The sequence below is a fragment of the Ranitomeya imitator genome, chromosome 4 (assembly GCF_032444005.1).
Source record: "Ranitomeya imitator isolate aRanImi1 chromosome 4, aRanImi1.pri, whole genome shotgun sequence".
Taxonomy (NCBI): Eukaryota; Metazoa; Chordata; class Amphibia; order Anura; family Dendrobatidae; genus Ranitomeya; species Ranitomeya imitator.
Window position 1 is genome coordinate 17,074,507 of NC_091285.1, and position 18,452 is coordinate 17,092,958.

The 18,452-nt window shown below is 42.2% G+C and overlaps 1 protein-coding gene across 1 annotated transcript; it reads right to left on the reverse strand.

Annotated features, from left to right (window-relative positions):
* Positions 1 to 1,954: 1,954 nt before the first annotated feature.
* On the reverse strand, positions 1,955 to 18,094 carry FAM180A (family with sequence similarity 180 member A). The gene is made up of 3 exons (XM_069763188.1): positions 17,852 to 18,094; positions 6,442 to 6,542; positions 1,955 to 4,134 (listed from the first exon to the last, which is right to left on the reverse strand). The coding sequence occupies exons 1-3, from the start codon at positions 17,925 to 17,927 to the stop codon at positions 3,787 to 3,789; spliced, it is 525 nt and encodes a 174-aa protein (XP_069619289.1). The 5' UTR covers positions 17,928 to 18,094; the 3' UTR covers positions 1,955 to 3,786.
* Between the last annotated feature and the right edge of the window lie 358 nt (positions 18,095 to 18,452).

The window sequence follows — 18,452 nt, forward strand, 5'->3', positions numbered from 1 at the left end:
GCTGATGGATTTTCTTCTAAGTCTCCCTCTTCCAGAAATCCTGTGACGCCCATTAATCCTTTGCTCATTTCTCCCCCACAAACTCTATGACTTAGGTGGCACTTGTTAGCATTTCGTTAAATACATTGTCAAGGTTACTATTCTTAGGGATTAAAAAAACAAAAAAAAATTTAAAAAATCTGATAATCCTAAATTAACTGCTCCCTTAATGTATGGAAAGGAACGTGGCGATCTTGACTTTTGAGTTTTCCAGCTTCACAGCTGATTAGGCATATTACGTTACAACTTTTTTATAAGTTTAGACTTTATAATAAAATAAAAAAAGGGAAAAGGTATTAAAAAAATAGACAACCTAAAATAAAAAAACAAAACAAAAAAAGTCTATAAAATTTGACAATTTACAACAAATAATTAGAAAAAACTGTAAATAACTGTAAAGTGGAAATAAACAAAATGCAATAAATGGGCAATCATAAAAAAGAATAAAAATGATAATAAAAGAAAACCCTAGAAAAATTAACTAAAATCACAAATATTTGGAAAAAATAAGCAAATACAGTAAACCTAAAAAAAAATTTACAAACAAGAGTAAAAAAAAATAAAAAAAACTATATAGAATGGACTTTGGCTATCTGGAAATTTAGTTTTTCAGCATATTAAGTTGTAACCGTGTATAAGAAGTGCAAGTTATAGTAAATAGAAAGGGAAAGCCTATAAAAATTGACAATCAAAACCATAAAAACCTAACATAATAAAAAAATAAAGAGGGCGCAAAAAAAGCTAAAATAATAAAAGAAATGCACAACCTAAAAATTACAACCTAAAACAACCAGAAAAAAAACTAAAGCAATGGACAACATAAAAATAATAAACCTACAGAAATAAAAAGCAAAAAATATATCAAAGATGTAAAAACACAAAAGGGGAAAAACAAACCAAAATGAAATAAAATAGGCAACGTAAAAAAATAAATTCTAAAAAAAAAAACTAAAAGAAAATGGAGAACCTTAAAAATAAGAAAGTGAAAAATCTAAAAAAAAAAGGATAAATAAATGAAACAACTTTTAAGTGATAAAAAGTTATAATAAAAAAAATGTAGAAATTTACATAAACTAAAATGACATGAAATAGACAATCTAAAATGTAATAACCTAAGAAAACATAAGAATAAAAAGCAAAAATGGACAACCTATGTGTAGTAGACGCTCACCTGCTATGAATAGCGGCCGCGGGGTGACGCTCATAGCTGATCTGGAATGACAAGCACGGGGGTCTTCTGCAGACCCCCAGTTGTCATGCCAACCCATCGCCGCCCGTGATCATGTGACAGGCGCTGATATGCGGGGTTAGTGACTCGCTTCCGGATGCGACCATGTTATATGCTGCCGTCAGAAATTGACAGCTGTCATGTGCCTGAAAATAGCGCCGAAACCCGCATCCAATAGGCCGCAAGGGGTTAATCATTTACAAGAGAAGATGTTGGTGTTCACAACTTTAGATTTTCGGCTGCAATGAGGCAGATTTATCAAAACTGTCTTCATTGTCCATAGCAACCAGTGCAGGTTTCATTTTACTTTCATTTCCCATAGCAACCAGTCACTGCTCAGGTTTCATTTTACCTGAGCCGTTTAAAAAATGAAAGCTGTCCCGTGGTTGGTTGCTATGGACAAACGTTTTGATCAATGAGGCCTAGTTAGGCTGATTGAAGCCAGCACCCACCAGGAGGCGCTCTACCTACTTATTATTATAATATCGTCCAATTACTGGGGAGAAGAAGGAAATAAACGGCCATTGCTGTAATGGGATAAAATGAGCCCGAAACGCCTCTGTGACACAGTGTCACACTGCAATGTCACCGCCCATAAGTCACCACATGGCGAACGCTCTGCACTATACACCTGCTCCTGGACGACCTGATAAGGAAACCTGTGATCACAAGAAAAGATGGCGGAAACACCTATAACAATTTATTAAAGGGATAAAACAATGCAGAATGAGGCCGGGGCCACACGTCTGTGCTGCAATAGTGGGACCGAGGAGCACACGGAGTTAAGAGACTGATGTTTCCATAAATCGACACCGAATAACAAGACTAAAGAAAGCAAATCATAGGATATTATCCAGGAGCATCTCGTGTCATGTGATGGAGTCTGCGAGTAGCCACAACGTACGGCGTAATCCAAACATTCATCATCGACACAAACACTGTGCATGGTGGATGATAAATGCCAATAAAAGAGAATGTCCTACAGTTGTACTCAAAAGTTTACACACCCCGGCAGAATTTTTGCTTTCTTGGCCTTTTTATAGAGAATATGAATGATAACACCACAACGTTTTCTCCACTCATGGTCAGTGTTTGGGTGAAGCCATTTATTGTATTTTCTCTTTTTAAATCATAATGACCCAAAACATCCAAATGACCCTGATATAAGTTCACATACCCCATTTCCTAATACCGTGTGTTGCCCCCTCTAACATCAATGACAGCTTGAAGTCTTCTGTGGTAGTTGTGGATGAGGTTCTTTATTTTCTCAGATGGTAAACCTGCCCACTCTTCTTGGCATAAAGCCTCCGGTTCCTGTACATTCCGGGGCTGTCTAGCATGAACTGTGCGCTTGAGATCTCCCCAGAGTGGCTCAATGATATTGAGGTCAGGAGACTGAGATGGCCACTCCAGAACCTTCACCTTGTTCTGCTGTAGCCAATGACAGGTCGACTTGGCCTTGTGTTTTGGATCGTTGTCATGTTGGAATGTCCAAGTACGTCCCATGAGCAGCTTATGGGCTGATGAGTGCAAATTTGCCTCCAGTATTTTCTAATAACGTGCTGCATTCATCTTTCTTTCATCTTTGACCAAGATTCCTGTGCCTTTGTAGCTCACAGATCCCCAAAACATCAGCGATCCACCTCCATGCTTTACAGTAGGAATGATGTTCCTTTCATCATAGGCCTTGTTGACCTCTCTCCAAATGTAACGTTTATGGTTGTGGCCAAAAAGTTCAATTTTGGTCTCATCACTCCCAATTACCTTTGTTCCAGAAGTTTTGAGGCTTGTCTCTGTGCTGTTTTGTGTATTGTAGGCGAGATACTTTGTGGCATTTGTGCAGTAATAACTTTCTTCTGGCAACTCGACCATGCAGCCCATGTTTTGGTGTCATCATTCATATTCACTGAAAAAAAGGCCAAGAAAGCAAAAATTCTGCCGGGGTATGTAAACTTTGAACACAACTGTATATTCCAGAGCTGCACTCACTATTCTGCTGGTGCAGTCACTATGTAGATACATTACATTACTGATCCTATACTGATCCTCAGTTACATCCCGTATTATACTCCAGAGCTGCGCTCACTACTCCGGTAGTTGTTTTTGTAAGCTAGTCAGATATGTACAATAGCAGGTCTAAAGATAACACTTTTCAGAATAAAAATCACCAAAACAAGCTATGTTCTTCTGAAGTCTGCAGAACTGCGAATACAGCTCTGGAGGTGGGTCTCTTTTCCAAATTTTGGGATGTTCCCAGGCTTTCCAGAGTGGTAGCAGGTGGCATTTCATATGCAGCGCTGTAATTGTACAGGGTCGTTTAATCCCTTTAGATGCCTCTGGTTTCGGTGGTTGTCATGTCAGTGATCGATGTGACCACGGACCATTTCGGACACTTCTCTGCAGTCTGTGGATCTATCTACATTGCATTAGGTACAATAAATAACATTCTCTGATATACTGTTGGGCGTATGATAACATGCAGGGCTTTGTGGGGGGGATGGTGAAGACCTCCACCCAACTCAGCGATGACTCCCCCTATTGTATGGAAACATCAAGTCTCTCCTCAGGGCTACGAAGAGCTTGGTTAGGCTTTGCATCCAGAATTTCTGCTGGTGGCTGTTTTCTGTCTGTGATGTCTTCAGGGCCCCGTAGGCCATGGTCAGGAGTGTTCTCTCAAAGTCATCAACCTTTAGGGGTCCAGGAACATGCGATAATTTATCTCCCAACCGGAGGATGTCAGATATCGACTTTGGAATTACATCATTGCACACAACGTCAAAGGTGGAGGCCTTCCTTAGAGAAGACAACTCTGGGTCCCGGAGAGTCAGACGGTCATCCTGGTCAATGCGGACTCCAGTAGACAGGAACTAGAAGAAGAAGGATAGGGTTAATTTTATTTTTTAAAGATATATCGATATGTCTACCTTTCTATATCTATCTCATATTTAGTTACTCAACTCTCAATATCTATCGCAATGGGGGTATCTAGGTGGGCAGGTGGGGCATTTGCTCTTAGTGCAGCTGGCAGGGCATGTCGTTCGGCTTTCTAATGTGGCAGCCTTTTGCCACCCTCTGAGAGCGAGATTCTGCTGTTTTTCATATGGAGGAGAAAAGTGTGAGGAGACAGTACGGGGGAGAAAAGCGTGATGGGACAGTACAAGGGGGAGAATTGTATGAAGGGGCATTGCAGGGGGAAGTGTAACAGGACAGTATGGGGGTGAGAAGTGTGAGGTGACAGTATCGGGGTGAACAGTGTAAGGGGACCCAGTATGGGGTAGTAGTGTAAGAGGAAGTATGGGGAGTAAAGAGTGAGGTGACAATATGGTGGAGTGTAAGGGGACAGTATGGGGGTGAGAAGTGTGAGGCGACAGTATCGGGGTGAACAGTGTAAGGGGACCCAGTATGGGGGGAAGTGTAATGGGAAGTATGGGGAGTAAAGAGGTGACAATATGGCGGAGTGCAAGGGGACAGTATGGGGGCGAGTGTGAGGAGGCACAGTATAGAGACTGGCTAGTCTAGAGGAGCAGTATAGAGAGGGAACAATATGAGAGGACAGCGTGAAAGCACAGCAAGGAAGGGACAATATGCAGAGCGGGAGGGGGAGTTTGAGGAGGGTGCACAGTATAAAAGGCAGTATAAGGGAGACTCATTGTAATAAGACAGTGTGAAGAGGGGCCCAGTATAGAAAGGGGGCAGCAAGGTGGTTGACGCTTAAGATAGAGATAGTGTGGTTGTTATAGATAATAAGAGCGGACAGTGGTTGTTATAGATAATAAAGGCGGACAGTGTGGAGGTAATATTGTATAGGAGAGGACAGTGTGTTGGCCATGTACATTAGGACAGTGTGGTGGTCATATTTGTGAAGGGAGCAGAGTGAGGCACCATTATTCGGGGGCACAGTGTACTGTAGGGCAGATAATTCTATTCAGGGACATTATAATGGCATGTATTTTTAAGGGCAGTGTGTCGGAATGTGCTGCAGAAGACTGAAGAAGTCTGTAGAGATGAGCTGTTGATTATGAAAAATCAGCACGACATCTGGACAAGATGGAGAAGAAAAGAAAGATAACGTCTCCAATTAGAGAAGATGTCACCTATAAGGCACCTGGAGGTGAATGTTTGTGATCTCGACTACGTCTCATTAGTACTGTGGTTGCTGTATGGTCCACAGCAACCCAGCCTACCCTTACCATCACAGGTCCTAGTGAAGACCCAATAGACTATCAGTCACCCCCTTCCAAGGTAAGCCCGGCCCGTGGCATAGTGGATCCACACCCACCAGCATTACAGCTGTACTAAGCTTGTCGATGTATTCCTGTAATGATGGTAGTTCTGGTGATGTATTCCTGTACTGATGGTGGTTCTGGTGATGTATTTATGTAGTGATGGCAGTTTTGGAGATGTAGTCATGTACTGATAGTGGTTCTGGTGATTCACGTCTTCAAAATTTACCAAAAGCTGATGACTTCATAAAATATCAGATTTTTATTTTAAATTCATTAAAATTTCATGATAGCAGAGGGAGATGAACGTTGATGCTTTTCGACACACAGGTCTTAATCGTAACGTTATATTAATAGTCTGTGATCATAAAGCAGAGGAGAGGAGCTCAGAAAAAAAAATAGAATAAAGAGCTGCGAACTCACATGTCAGCCCATCAGAATGAGATCACTGACATAATCTTAGTTAACTCATTCTGCAGTCAGCAATAGACAACGCAGTACAGGCTACAGAAAAGTAACAAGTACATGTCCCAAACACGTTGATAATGTATTGATTTTTTATTAAACACTTTTTATATGGATCATGTATTCTAATTTTTAAAAATCCTGCTCAAATAAAACAGTGAAGATGGTTTTTATCCATATGGGCGGGACTGTTCTCATTTTCTGGCACATTACCTGGCCTGGTTTGTCAAATATGACCACTTATGCATCGTGCTGCATCTCACCACACAGACAGATTTACCCATCAGGTGTCTGGGAAAGCTGAGTGACCATCCTGGTGGGCGCTGTACTACATATATAATGTATATATGTAGTATATACATAGTACTACCTCAGAGAAGGTCGTCCTCTGAGCCCGATCAGCCCACGCTGCCCCAGCAATGCTTATAATAAAACGTTCCCTGCCATCGGCCCATCCTGGAAAGATTCTATAGATTTTCCACTGACCTCATAGAGCAGCTCCACCTCCGGCAGCGACATCTGAAAAACGGGGTCCAAGAACTCAGCCGAAGAGCGACGCACACGATGGGCGGATGGAAAAAACACAGCTGCGGGTACAAAAGAACAGGTTGTACAGTGTATATATTGTTCCTTGCGCTTATTCCCAAGTTATACCAGCCAAACACATACCTCTATATACAACTCATACCGTTTGTACATGTATAATTATATACAGGAGATACCCAGGTTATACCAGCGGTACTATATCATATACAGGAGATACCCAGGTTATACCAGCTGTACATATATCATTGTATACAGGAGATGCCCATTTTATACCATCTGTACATATATAATTATATACAGGAGGTGCCCAGGTTATACCAGCTCTACATATATAATTATATACAGGAGATGCCCAGATTATACCAGCTGTGCATATATAATTATATACAGGAAATGCCCAGGTTATACCAGTTGTGCATATATAATTATGTACAGGAGATGCCCAGGTTATACCAGCGGTACTATATCATATACAGGAGATACCCAGGTTATACCAGCTGTACATATATCATTGTATACAGGAGATGCCCATTTTATATCATCTGTACATATATAATTATATACAGGAGGTGCCCAGGTTATACCAGCTGTACATATATAATTATATACAGGAGATGCCCAGATTATACCAGCTGTACATATATAATTATATACAGGAGATGCCCAGGTTATACCAGCTGTACATATATAATTATATACAGGAGATGCCCATGTTATACCAGCTGTACGTATATAATTATATACAGGAGATACCCAGGTTATACCAGCTGTACGTATATAATTATATAAAGGAGATACCCAGGTTATACCAGCTGTACATATATAATTATATACAGGAGATACCCAGGTTATACCAGCTGTACATATATAATTATATACAGGAGATACCCAGGTTATACCAGCTGTACATATATAATACAGGAGATGCCCAGGTTATACCAGCTGTACATATATAATTATATACAGGAGATACCCAGGTTATACCAGCTGTACATATATCATTATATACAGGAGATACCCAGGTTATACCAGCTGTACATATATAATTGTATACAGGAGATACCCAGGTTATACCAGCTGTACATATAGAATTATATACAGGAGATGCCCAGGTTTTACCAGCTGTACATATATAACTATATACAGGAGATGTCCAGGTTATACCAGCTCTACATATATGATTATATACAGGAGATGCCCAGGTTATACCAGCATGCTCCATATCACTATATAGAATAATATGTATCCCTTTTATAGGCGTTATATGGAGTTATATCAATGTATCACAAGCCGCCTCCATATTGCGGGGTCCTGGAATGTGTCGGGGCTGGAGCGGGCGGTGTCAGTGCTGTGTATATTGGACACTACTGTGTATACACTGTGTAATGGAGGGTGCGGTGTGCAGAGCCCTGAGGGCGTGCGGGCGTCCGCTGTACGAGGGTCTACGGCACTATCAGCTCTACGGAGCCTACTGTGTATGATAGATTGATAATTATCCTCTAATGATAAATGAACATTCTCCTTTCCGTCATTCTGATCATCTTCTATTATGGACAGGACAGTGATCATTAAAGGGATAGTCCCATCTAGTCCCTTCTATCCCTTGAGACAATGTGAATCAGCCAATTGTATCCCTGATCAGCTGCAATCACTGAGAGGCTGCAGGCTACTGTCTATTTTCCTAACAGCGGCCACTGCTGGAGAAATGTGGTATTACACTGTGCCCATTCACATTAATCGCAGACCATAGTCTACATATTTCGCTGAGTCCTCCAGCTCAGGATGTGTCTTTGCATCTGTCCAGTACTTTGGCTCATAGATGGGAGTCTTGAGTAGGGGTCCCCCTTTATGATGTCAGGAGTGGCCTTTTTGCTGTAAAAAGTTGCCGATTCACTAACCTATAAATGGCAATCCTAAAATTACTACGAGAGTCCATAAAAAGAAGGTGTGAGTCAGCGAGCAAATGTCACATTTCCAAACCTCGCCCAGAATGCTGACTGGTGCCGGTGTGTTATAAATACATTTGTGGATCCTGGCACGACCACGGGCACGACCACGTCCTGAAAGAAGCCGGTCAGTGTGTTACTGGGTGGAGATGCAGCTAAATGGGGTCATTGTACGCTCCCTGGCAGGGGTCTCCCCACACGATTCCGTGGAAAAAGTCCGGCTGGCCAGTTATTAACCTCTGTTTGCCCAGACCCGGTGAGTGCCGTACATCTCAACGCCCTCTCCCACCTCGTCAGCAGTGATCTTCTTGTGTTTTCCGGTTCATTTTAGGTCATTGTCTTGGTTTTGTCCTGCCAGATTCCCAGTTTGGAGTTACTCAGGTATCTAACAGCTGCTTCACCCAGGGAACAGGATCATGCCAACAATGTGAGGGCACCTCCTGTAATGGGGCATCATACAGATCACCAGGGGGCACAGCTACACGAATTGGGCAAAGATTCCATTATTCACCCTATGTCTTCATACCAACCCAAGAAGGGGTATGATTCAGGAGGCAACCAACCAGAAGTTCAAGACCCCATATCAAACCCCCTTGAATATATGTAGCATCAACCATTGCAGACATTTTTATTCCTTCAGTCCCATAATTGCTTGAATCCTGGCCTTTGGAGCTTGCTCGCCTCTGTTGCAACCAACCATCAGGATGTGGGGGGTTCTTCGTCTTCTGGCTGCTGTGACGTGTGGTCTGCTCTTCATTCTTAATTATCTAGGTCCTTTTTCCTCTTTCATGCCAAAGCACTCATTAAGTCCATTATTCAGCAGTGGGATCCACTGTGGCATCTTGCTGTCCATCCAGAGTTGCCTGGGTGGCACATTCACATAGGACTATGCCCACATTAGATTAAAAAAAAGGCAGGGGCACAAAGGAGTGGGCAGTTAATTATCATTTCTCCTCTCTATAGGGGACACAGAGTACTTTCTAAAGTTGGGAAATGTACTGTATAAGGTGTAGAAGTGAACCAAGGTTGCTCTCTCCTTAGAATGTAGTTTTGTTGGGGTATAAGAAGTTTTTGGATGGCACCCCACTGCATCAAGACCACCTTCACTGATCAAAAAGTTCCCCTTGCATATACGTCTTTTTTAATAGTAGATTTACCCTCCTTACAATCTTCCTGAATTGCTATACCCAAACCCTGGCAAGTTACATTGCAATGACACCTATAATGTTACCCAAGGTTTACTATCTTTGGGCACCGCCATGGGCACGTAAATCGCCCAATCATGTAAATTAATAAATTCTCCTTCTGATGAAGATCTTAGGGACATATAAAGGCCGATTTTGTCTTCCTTGTGCACATTTGTGATACTTTGTAGCAAACTTAAAGCACAAGACACTGACTTGAGCTGCTGATGTGTCCAGACCGGATACAATTGTGACAACTCCAGTACTCTGAGAAATATTAGTTTCAACCTCGGGGTTTAGTTATCCATTGGCAGCAAGCAGAGAGATTTTGAAAACTATAAGTAATTAAAACACATACTGTATAAGAAAGTTACAGAACCTTTCATAGGCAGTGATCCTGCCTTCTGTGTATCCGATTGCTGTCATATTACAGGGGTTATGCTTTATTTAGTGCTGACCTCCATGCTCCTCCATTATAAAGGTCTTTGATGCGGCTCTGTATTTAATACACTGCAGCTTAGCTCTCCTTGAACGTTGCCCCTGATAATAAAAGCCACATGTTGATCAAAGGGTCCGCATTTCCCGGTATATTTGTTTGTTCCCTAGTATTAGAAATATGTAAGATTAAGTAGGTCTGATTTTCTGATTCTCCTGAGCACCAGACCAATGAATAAATTGATTAATAGCATTTTTACTTCACTTTGCCACCAAATTTCTGCCACATCAATTTGCACAATATATGGAAAATATAATTTTGTCTGCATACAGCCACCACTAGGGGGAGCTCACTTCACATCTATTTTTACAGGGGGCATTGAACTCTGTAAGCAGTGAGCTGCCTCTAGTAGAGACTGCATGTAACCCCTATGAGGTGACAGCAAAAAGTTTCGTTCTGAGCACCCATCCAATGAGCAACCCTATAGCGCTGGCCCTGTAGAAGGCACACCTCTCACCCTCTGCACTATAAGTTCTTTCAGGGCATGTTGGGAGTTGTAGTTTCCTAAAAGATTTGGAACTGCAGCTTGAAGATTACTGCAGTTGTCATTCTACTTCGGAGAAGCCAAGCTCTTCTCATTATGTGTGGCTGTGTTCTCCGACTTTGGGCTTTCCTGCTATTTCAAGACTCTGCCTACCAGCATGCCCTGCCACCAGTAAAGCATGCTGGTAGTTGTAGTTTTGGAATAACTGACCCATATGTGTTTCGCCAGGAAGATCTACAACGTCACAAAGTCAGCAGTTTAATCCCGTGCATGTTGGACAGGTCAGCACATGTGCCCAGCATCTGGGTTGACAGGGTCCACGGTCCTCAAAGCTCATTACATAAATCTGCCGTTGTACTGAGCCTTTGATCAGAAGACTTCACAAGTCTGGAGGGAACACGATCCATATGGACACCTGCGGTGGTTTTGTCCGATGTACCAGGAATGGAGTCTCATGACATCTGCACGTCAATGCGTTTTACTACAGGTTGTTGTGACCGGTGGCAATAACGATAACTGTGATGTTTGGATTGTATCCGAGTCCACATCTGTATACAGCACATGTGGTAGAGACACACAATTTATCAAAAGCACATATGCATTTCCTTGTAAAATAATATTTGCCCGCTATGGCAAAGGTGTAACTAGAAGGGCTGCCAAGATAGTAATCGCAGTCTGACCCAACAGTCTTGGTGGCCTACAGACCTCCAAGCACGCGGTCCGGTGGTGGTACTTCAAGTTGAGGGAACAATGGTGTGAAGTCACCATGCCGCTAGTAATCAAATAGATGAACCCATGTCAAAATAGCAAAAAATACTATAAACTGAGATGGAAATCATATGTGTGGTCCAGGCAAAGTCATAGGTTATTGGGTAGAAGACCTCTTCTAGCTTTTGTATCATGACTCAAAATTTCAAGTTACAACTGCGACCAAGCAACTTTTGCAGCCACTATGGGGTGTGTGAAAAGGTAATTCACTCCAGTTGGCCTCAATTTCCTTGAGGGTTCACAATGTTCTTCTTTTCTTCATCGTCTAAAGGTTCTTCAATAAGACAAGAAGGTCCCACCACTCTCTTCTTCTCCTAGGCTAAAAGATCACACCACTTCTTTTCTTTCCAAGACTCGAGAGCTGGAATACACTACTTTCTCCTTTTCAAGGCTCATGGGTCACACCATATTTCCCTTCTTACTTCATCACATAAAAAAACTCAGTCTCAAAGGTTACACCACTTTTTCAATTTTCTCGTCAAAGCTCGAGGGGGTCAAACAATTCTTTCTATCTTCTAGGTTTGAGGACTACTTTTTTTTGTTCTTCAAGGATTTGGACCCATGTCACTTTCCTTCAAGATTTAAGGACCATGCTATTTTACTCTTTATCAAAGCTTAGCATACCATACATAAGATCTTGCTGTTATAGGATATTGGAAGGTTACGGTGGTAAGGAGCAGCCCCATGAGAGGATTGTTTTATATTTCATTGTATGAGAGTTACACCACTTTTCCCTTCAAGGATTCAAGGCAACATCACTTTAAGTCAAGGTTGGTGGGTCACGCCACTGTTGACGTTTTCAAGGCCCAAAGGTCACGTCACTTTTATTCAATGTCTGAGAGCTCCACCATTATTCTTCAAAGCTTGAGATTCACACGACTATTCTTTAACACTTGAGGACCACGCCACTCCTCTTTAAGGCTCAAGAGTCTACTTGCACGCTCAGGGTTCAGACTAGTGTTCTTCAAGGATCGAGGGTTGCAGCACATTTTTATTCAAGGTTCGAGTTCCATACCATTTTTTTTACAAGGCTCACACGACTGTCCTTCAAAATTCAGGTGTCACGCCACTCTTCTTAAAGTCTGAATCACACCATTCTTCTTCAAGGCTTGAAGGCCTCGCCATTTTTCTTCAAGGGTTTTAGGGTCATGTCACTCATCTTCAAGACTTGAAGATCATGCCACTCTTCTTCAAGACTCAAGAGCCACACAGTTCTTCTATGCTCAAGGATCAAACCCGTTTCCTTCAAGGCCATGTACTGTATGTAAGTCCTTAATGCTCTTTTTTTACTTAGTTCCAAGTTGTGCTGCATCAAATTCCATCTTTCGAAACGTCCGAAAAACCTTTCAATGGGTGTAAAGACTGGAGTTGAAGAATAGTTCTTTATGGTGCACATAGTTATAGCCATGTAAATATGAGTAGGAGCCCAGTCGTATGTGTATGACCCCCAATGTTGTCAAAAACAGCAAAAAAAAACCGAACTAACAAAGCCCTATGTGTCCCACTAACCCTCCCAGTAGGGTTGTCCTCAAATGACTTCTGCATCTCAAGCCCAAATCTGAGACAATAAATGTCCTGTAAAAGATTCCTGATGTTCTAGGACATCTCCCCATACCGTAAAAACACAATTCTGAAGTCAAAGAGAGAAAAACACGAAGGTTGGAAGAAACTGCAGATAAATTCTGGATTGTAGAGGAAGTTTTGAAACCAATTTTAGAGCAGGAAAATCTCTGTCACGCGAAACCTCATGAGACCTTATTAGGTTCTTCACGATTTCTCAACATAACTTGTTCTCCGCAACGCCAGTACTTATTGTGCTCATTTACATGGTTGTGGTAAGGACTGATCTGACCATACCTGGAGTCAGGGAGGTAGACATTGTATGTGTCTTATATGTGTATGATGAAGATGCTGTATATACAGTGGGGGAAATAAGTATTTGATCCACTGCAGATTTTTCAGTTTTCCCACCTACAAAGAATGGAGAGGGCTGTAATTTTTATCGCAGGTACACTTCACCTGTCAAGCTAAAAATAAAATAAAATCCAGAAAATCACATTGTAGGAATTTTATATAATTAATTTGCATTTTATTGCATGAAATAAGTATTTGATCACCGACCAACCAGCGAGAATTCTGTCTCTCACAGACCTGATAGTTCTTCTGTAAGGAGCCTCCTACTCTGCACTCATTACCTGGATTAATTGCTCCTATTTGACCTCGTTAAATGTATAAAATACACCTGTCCACACACTCAATCACTCTCCACCTTCTCCACCATGGCCAAGACCAAAGAGTTGTCTAAGGACACCAGGGACAAAATTGTAGCCCTGCACAAGGCTGGGATGGGTTACAGGACATTAGGCATCAGCTTGGTGAGAAGGCAACAACTGTTGGCACAATTATTAGAAAATGGAAGAAACACAAGGAGACTGTAAATCTTCCTCAGTGTGGGGCGTCATGCAATATCTCAACTCGGTGATTCTGAGAAGGGTCAGGAATCAGCCCAGAACTACAGGGGAGGACCTGGTCAATGACCTGAAGAGAGCTGGCACCACAGTCTCAAACATTACCGCCAGTAACACTCTGTACAGTCATGGAGTAAAATCCTGCAGGGCACACAAGGTCCTCCTGCTCACACCAGCACATGTCCAGGCCCATGTGAAGTTCACCAACGACCATCTGGATGATCCAGAGGAGGCATGGGAGAAGGTCATGTGGTCAGATGAGACCAAAATAGAATTTTTTGGTATCAATTCCACGTGCTGTGTTTGGAGGAAGAAGAAGGATAAGTACAACCCCAAGAACACCATCCCAACCGTGAAGCATGGTGGGGGAAACATCATACTTTGGGGTGCCTATCTGCAAAGGGGACAGGACAACTATTGAAGGGAGGATGGATGGGGTCATGTATCGTGAGATTTTGACCAACAACCTCTTTCCCTCAGTAAGTGCATTGAAGATGGGTCGTGGCTGGGTCTTCCAGCATGACAATGACCCGAAACACACAGCCAGGACAACTAAGGAGTGGCTCGTAAGAAGCATTTCAGAGTCCTGGAGTGGCCTAGCCGGCCTCCAGACCTGAACCCAATAGAAAATCTTTGGAGGGAGTTGAAAATCAATGTTGACCAACGTCATCTCCGAAACCTGTAAGATTTGGAGAAGATCTGTATGGGGGAGGGGGCCAATATCTCTGCTGCAGTGTGTGCAAACTTGGTCAAGAACTACAGGAAACGTCTGACCTTTGTAATTGCAAACAAAGGTTTCTGGACCAAATATTAAAGTTCTGTTTTTCTATTGTATCAAATATTTATTTCATGTAATAAAATGCAAATTAATTATGTAAAACTCCTACAATGTGATTTTCTGGATTTTATTTTTAAATTCTGTCTCTCACAGGTCCTCAATTACAGCCCTCTCCATTCCTTGTAGGTGGGAAAACTTGCAAAATCGGCAGCGGATCAAATAATTATTCTCCCCACTGTATGTAAATGACTGGGATGTGTATGATGGGGAGACATAAATGACAACGTTCTGTCTTCCTGCAACCGCCACTAGAGGGAGCTTAAGAGCACAATCAGTCTGCAGTGAGCGCCCTCTAGTGGTGACAGCAGGTAGTCAGAATTTGATCACGTCTTTGCAGAGGTTTTTGTTGCTCCTAATCAGGAAAGTGGTATAAGAAAATATTAAGCAATCAGCAGATATAGAAGATACGATGGAGATGGACAATCTCATTTTCTTCAAGTCTTGGAGTCCAGACTTTTCCTGCATACTTCTTACATACATACATAAACATTTCCAGCCCCGATCCTGTGAATGTAGTGACGTCATGTGCAGACGCTCGTGGAAGCGAGGGGCGGCGTGAAGACTTGCACGGCTGCCAGTTAGATGGCCTTGATTGAACGCATTAAATGCGTGACATCGATGGATTTTACTTAAAGGGATCGGGCATTTTTATGTAAACAAACTGTATAAAAAAAATAATCAGCAACTTTCTCATAGACTTTGCAAAATTTGCAACATCCCCCCCCCCCCCAACCATAAGATCATCACAAAAAAATCCAGCGATCAGCAGAGGAACCTGGCAGAAAGTGCTCAACTTTCCCACAGTGCCTCCGCAGGTAGAGTCAGGTATTACACCTTTACAGTTAAAATCAATGGACTTTGTGTGTAATGTATGGAGTCCCCCAAAAAGAGGCGTCCTAAAGGTAAACCCTAATCTACGCCATATCTGTCAACAGATTAGGGTTTCCTATAAAAAGCTTCATAAAATTAAAAAAATAAATAAAAATTATCCCAAAATTCTTTTGCTGGTTGTCAGAAATATGGATTTGCTTCTTATTCTCTCTGTAAAACTAATTATAGATGTCGGCCACAAGTTTATGTCAGCGCTAGATGTGAGTTATATGAACCCGACATTCCAGCTGACGCCTGCCTGGAAATGAGAAAAATGTGCAAATTGAATCTGTTGGGATCGGGTGGTTTTTTTTTGTTGTTGATGTAGCAGAGCCCACTTTGTCATTGAGCACCAAAAGTCACCCGTCTGACGTTATTTTGAGATTTCGTTGGTCTTATGGATATAAGATTACTGCACCCAGCTTAAAAAAAAAAAAAAGCAGCTCTGAGATTGTGTTCATGAACCAGGAGGCGCAGGATGAGCAGATGCAGCAGAGGCGACTTTGTCATTGAGCACCAGAAGTTACCTGTCTAATATAACCCTGAGTTTCCTTGGTTTAGTGGATAATTAACATCTAAAAAGCAGCTCTGGCATTGTGTTCATGAACCAGGAGGCACAGTATGATCAGATGTAGCAGAGCCGACTTTGTCACTGAGCACCAGAAGTTATCCATCTCATATTATTTTGGGTTCCCTTGGTTTAATGGATAATTAAACCTCTGTCTACTCTAAGACCTAACAGCGCCCAGCAAAAAAAAGAAAAAAGCTGCTCTGACACTGTGTTCATGAACCAGGAGGTTCAGTATGAACAGATGTAGCAGGGTCGACTTTGTCATTGAGCACCGGAAGTTACCTTTCTAATATAATTCTGGAGTTTCTTGGTCTAATGGATAATTAACATCTAAAAAGCAGCTCTGGCATTGTGTTCATGAACCAGGAGGTTCAGTATGAGCAGATGTAGCAGTGCTGACTTTGTCATTGAGAATCAAAAGTCACCTGTCTATTATTTTGGGTTTCCTTGGTCTAATGGATAAGACATTACTGCACCCAGCAAAAAAAAAGCAGGTCTGGCATTGTTGTTCATGAACCAGGAGGCTCAGTATGAGCAGATGTAGCAGGGCTGACTTTGTCATTGAGCACCAAAAGTCACCTGTCTGACATTATTTTGGGATTTCCTTGGTCTAATGGATAGAATATTACTGCACCCAACTTAAAAAAAAGCAGCAATGACATTGTGTTCATGAACCAGGAGGACCAGTATGAGCAGATGTAGCAGGGCTGACTTTGTCACTGAGCACCAGAAGTTACCCTTCTAATATTATTTTCGGTTCCCTTGGTTTAAAGGATAATTAACATCTGTCTAAGACATTACTGTGCCCAGCAAAAAAAAAAAGCTGCTCTGACACTGTGTTCATGAACCAAGAGGTCCAGTATGAACAGATGTAGCAGGGTCGACTTTGTAATTGCACACCAAAAGCTACCTTTCTAATATAATTCTGGAGTTTTCTGGGTCTAATGGAAAATTAATATCTAAAAAGCAGCTCTGGCATTGTGTTCATGAACCAGGAGGCACAGGATGAGCAGATGTAGCAGGGCCGAATTTGTCATTGAACACCAAGAATCACCCGTCTAATATTATTTTGGGTTCCTCTGGTTTAATGGATAATTAACGTCTGTCTATGGTATAACTGCGCCTAGCAAAAAAAGAAAAAAAGCAACTCTGGCACTGTATTCATGAACCAGGAGGTCCAGTATGAACATATGTAGCAGGAGCCAACTTTGTCATTGAGCACCAGAAATTACATGTCTAATATAATTTTAGGTTTCCTTGGACTAATGGATAATTACCATCTAACTAAGATACTTCTGCCCCCCACGACAGCTCTGGCATTGTGGTTCATGAAGCAGGCGGCCCAGTATGAGCAGATGTAGCAGAGCTGAATCAGTCACTTTGCACTAATACATGTAACAGTGGTAAGTTTTTTCTGCAATTCTAAGGAAAAGAAACAAATGAAAGGTGACCATTTAACATCAGTTCTGTAGCATTTTACAAACTCAGCTCTGCTACATCTAGAAAAAAAAAATATGTCGAATTCCTACTACTATTGGATTATACAGCAATGCATTAAACACAAAGGACGATGTAGCAGAGCTGAGTTTGTTGTGCGGTTCTGCGTTTGCAGTTTGGCACAGATAACATTGCTTGGTGCATTTACATGGGACTGCAAGTACAGTAACTAATACACCTGCTTGCTGTCAGTGAATGGGAACCTGCACACACCCCACAGCCTCTCACCTCGGTGCCACTTGCTGGTGACGTTGGCATCTACATAGTTGTAGAGCAGCAGCAGCAGGCAGAACTGGATGAACATGGCCCGCGCTGGTATAACCTGGGCAGCTTTTTTTGGGCTGAGGCTTCTCCCCTGTCCTCCTGGGCGCAGCTCCTCTTTCCAGTAGTCGGCTTCTGGGGTCTCTGAAGCTCCTTGTACTTGTCTTGACTTATGACTGGAGCAGATTTTTTTTTTTCCCCTTCATACATCTGGAATGAGTCAGGAATGGCAGCACGTGAAACCTCCACCGCCTGAGGATCCCACACATCATCCCAAATATCCCCCCCAAAATAAACCTGGACCAGGGCCTCATAGGAAATAATGCCCAGTGTCCCTGGTGGTCAGTGGGGCCTACAGTATCTTGCACTTGTTCCCACGCCCTTATGATCAATCGTATACCTGAGTTCTAGTATATACTGCGGTGTCTCCTGGTGGTATATACTGTGCCCAGCGATATATAGTCCCCAGTGATGCTGTGCCCACTCCATGCTGATTGAACATTGTATCCCTGGTGGGCTAGTGGTATATACTGTGCCCAGCGATATATAGTCCCCAGTGATGTTGTGC

What these genes read in the sequence shown, in the direction of transcription:
- FAM180A (XM_069763188.1), bottom strand. Translation starts at nt 17,927, where the DNA reads ATGTTCATCCAGTTCTGCCTGCTGCTGCTGCTCTACAACTATGTAGAT. An exon ending in CACCAGCAAGTGGCACCGAG is followed by an intron (nt 6,543 to 17,851) that starts GTGAGAGGCTGT and finishes TTGTACCCGCAG; the next exon opens with CTGTGTTTTTTCCATCCGCC. An exon ending in AGGTGGAGCTGCTCTATGAG is followed by an intron (nt 4,135 to 6,441) that starts GTCAGTGGAAAA and finishes TTCTTCTTCTAG; the next exon opens with TTCCTGTCTACTGGAGTCCG.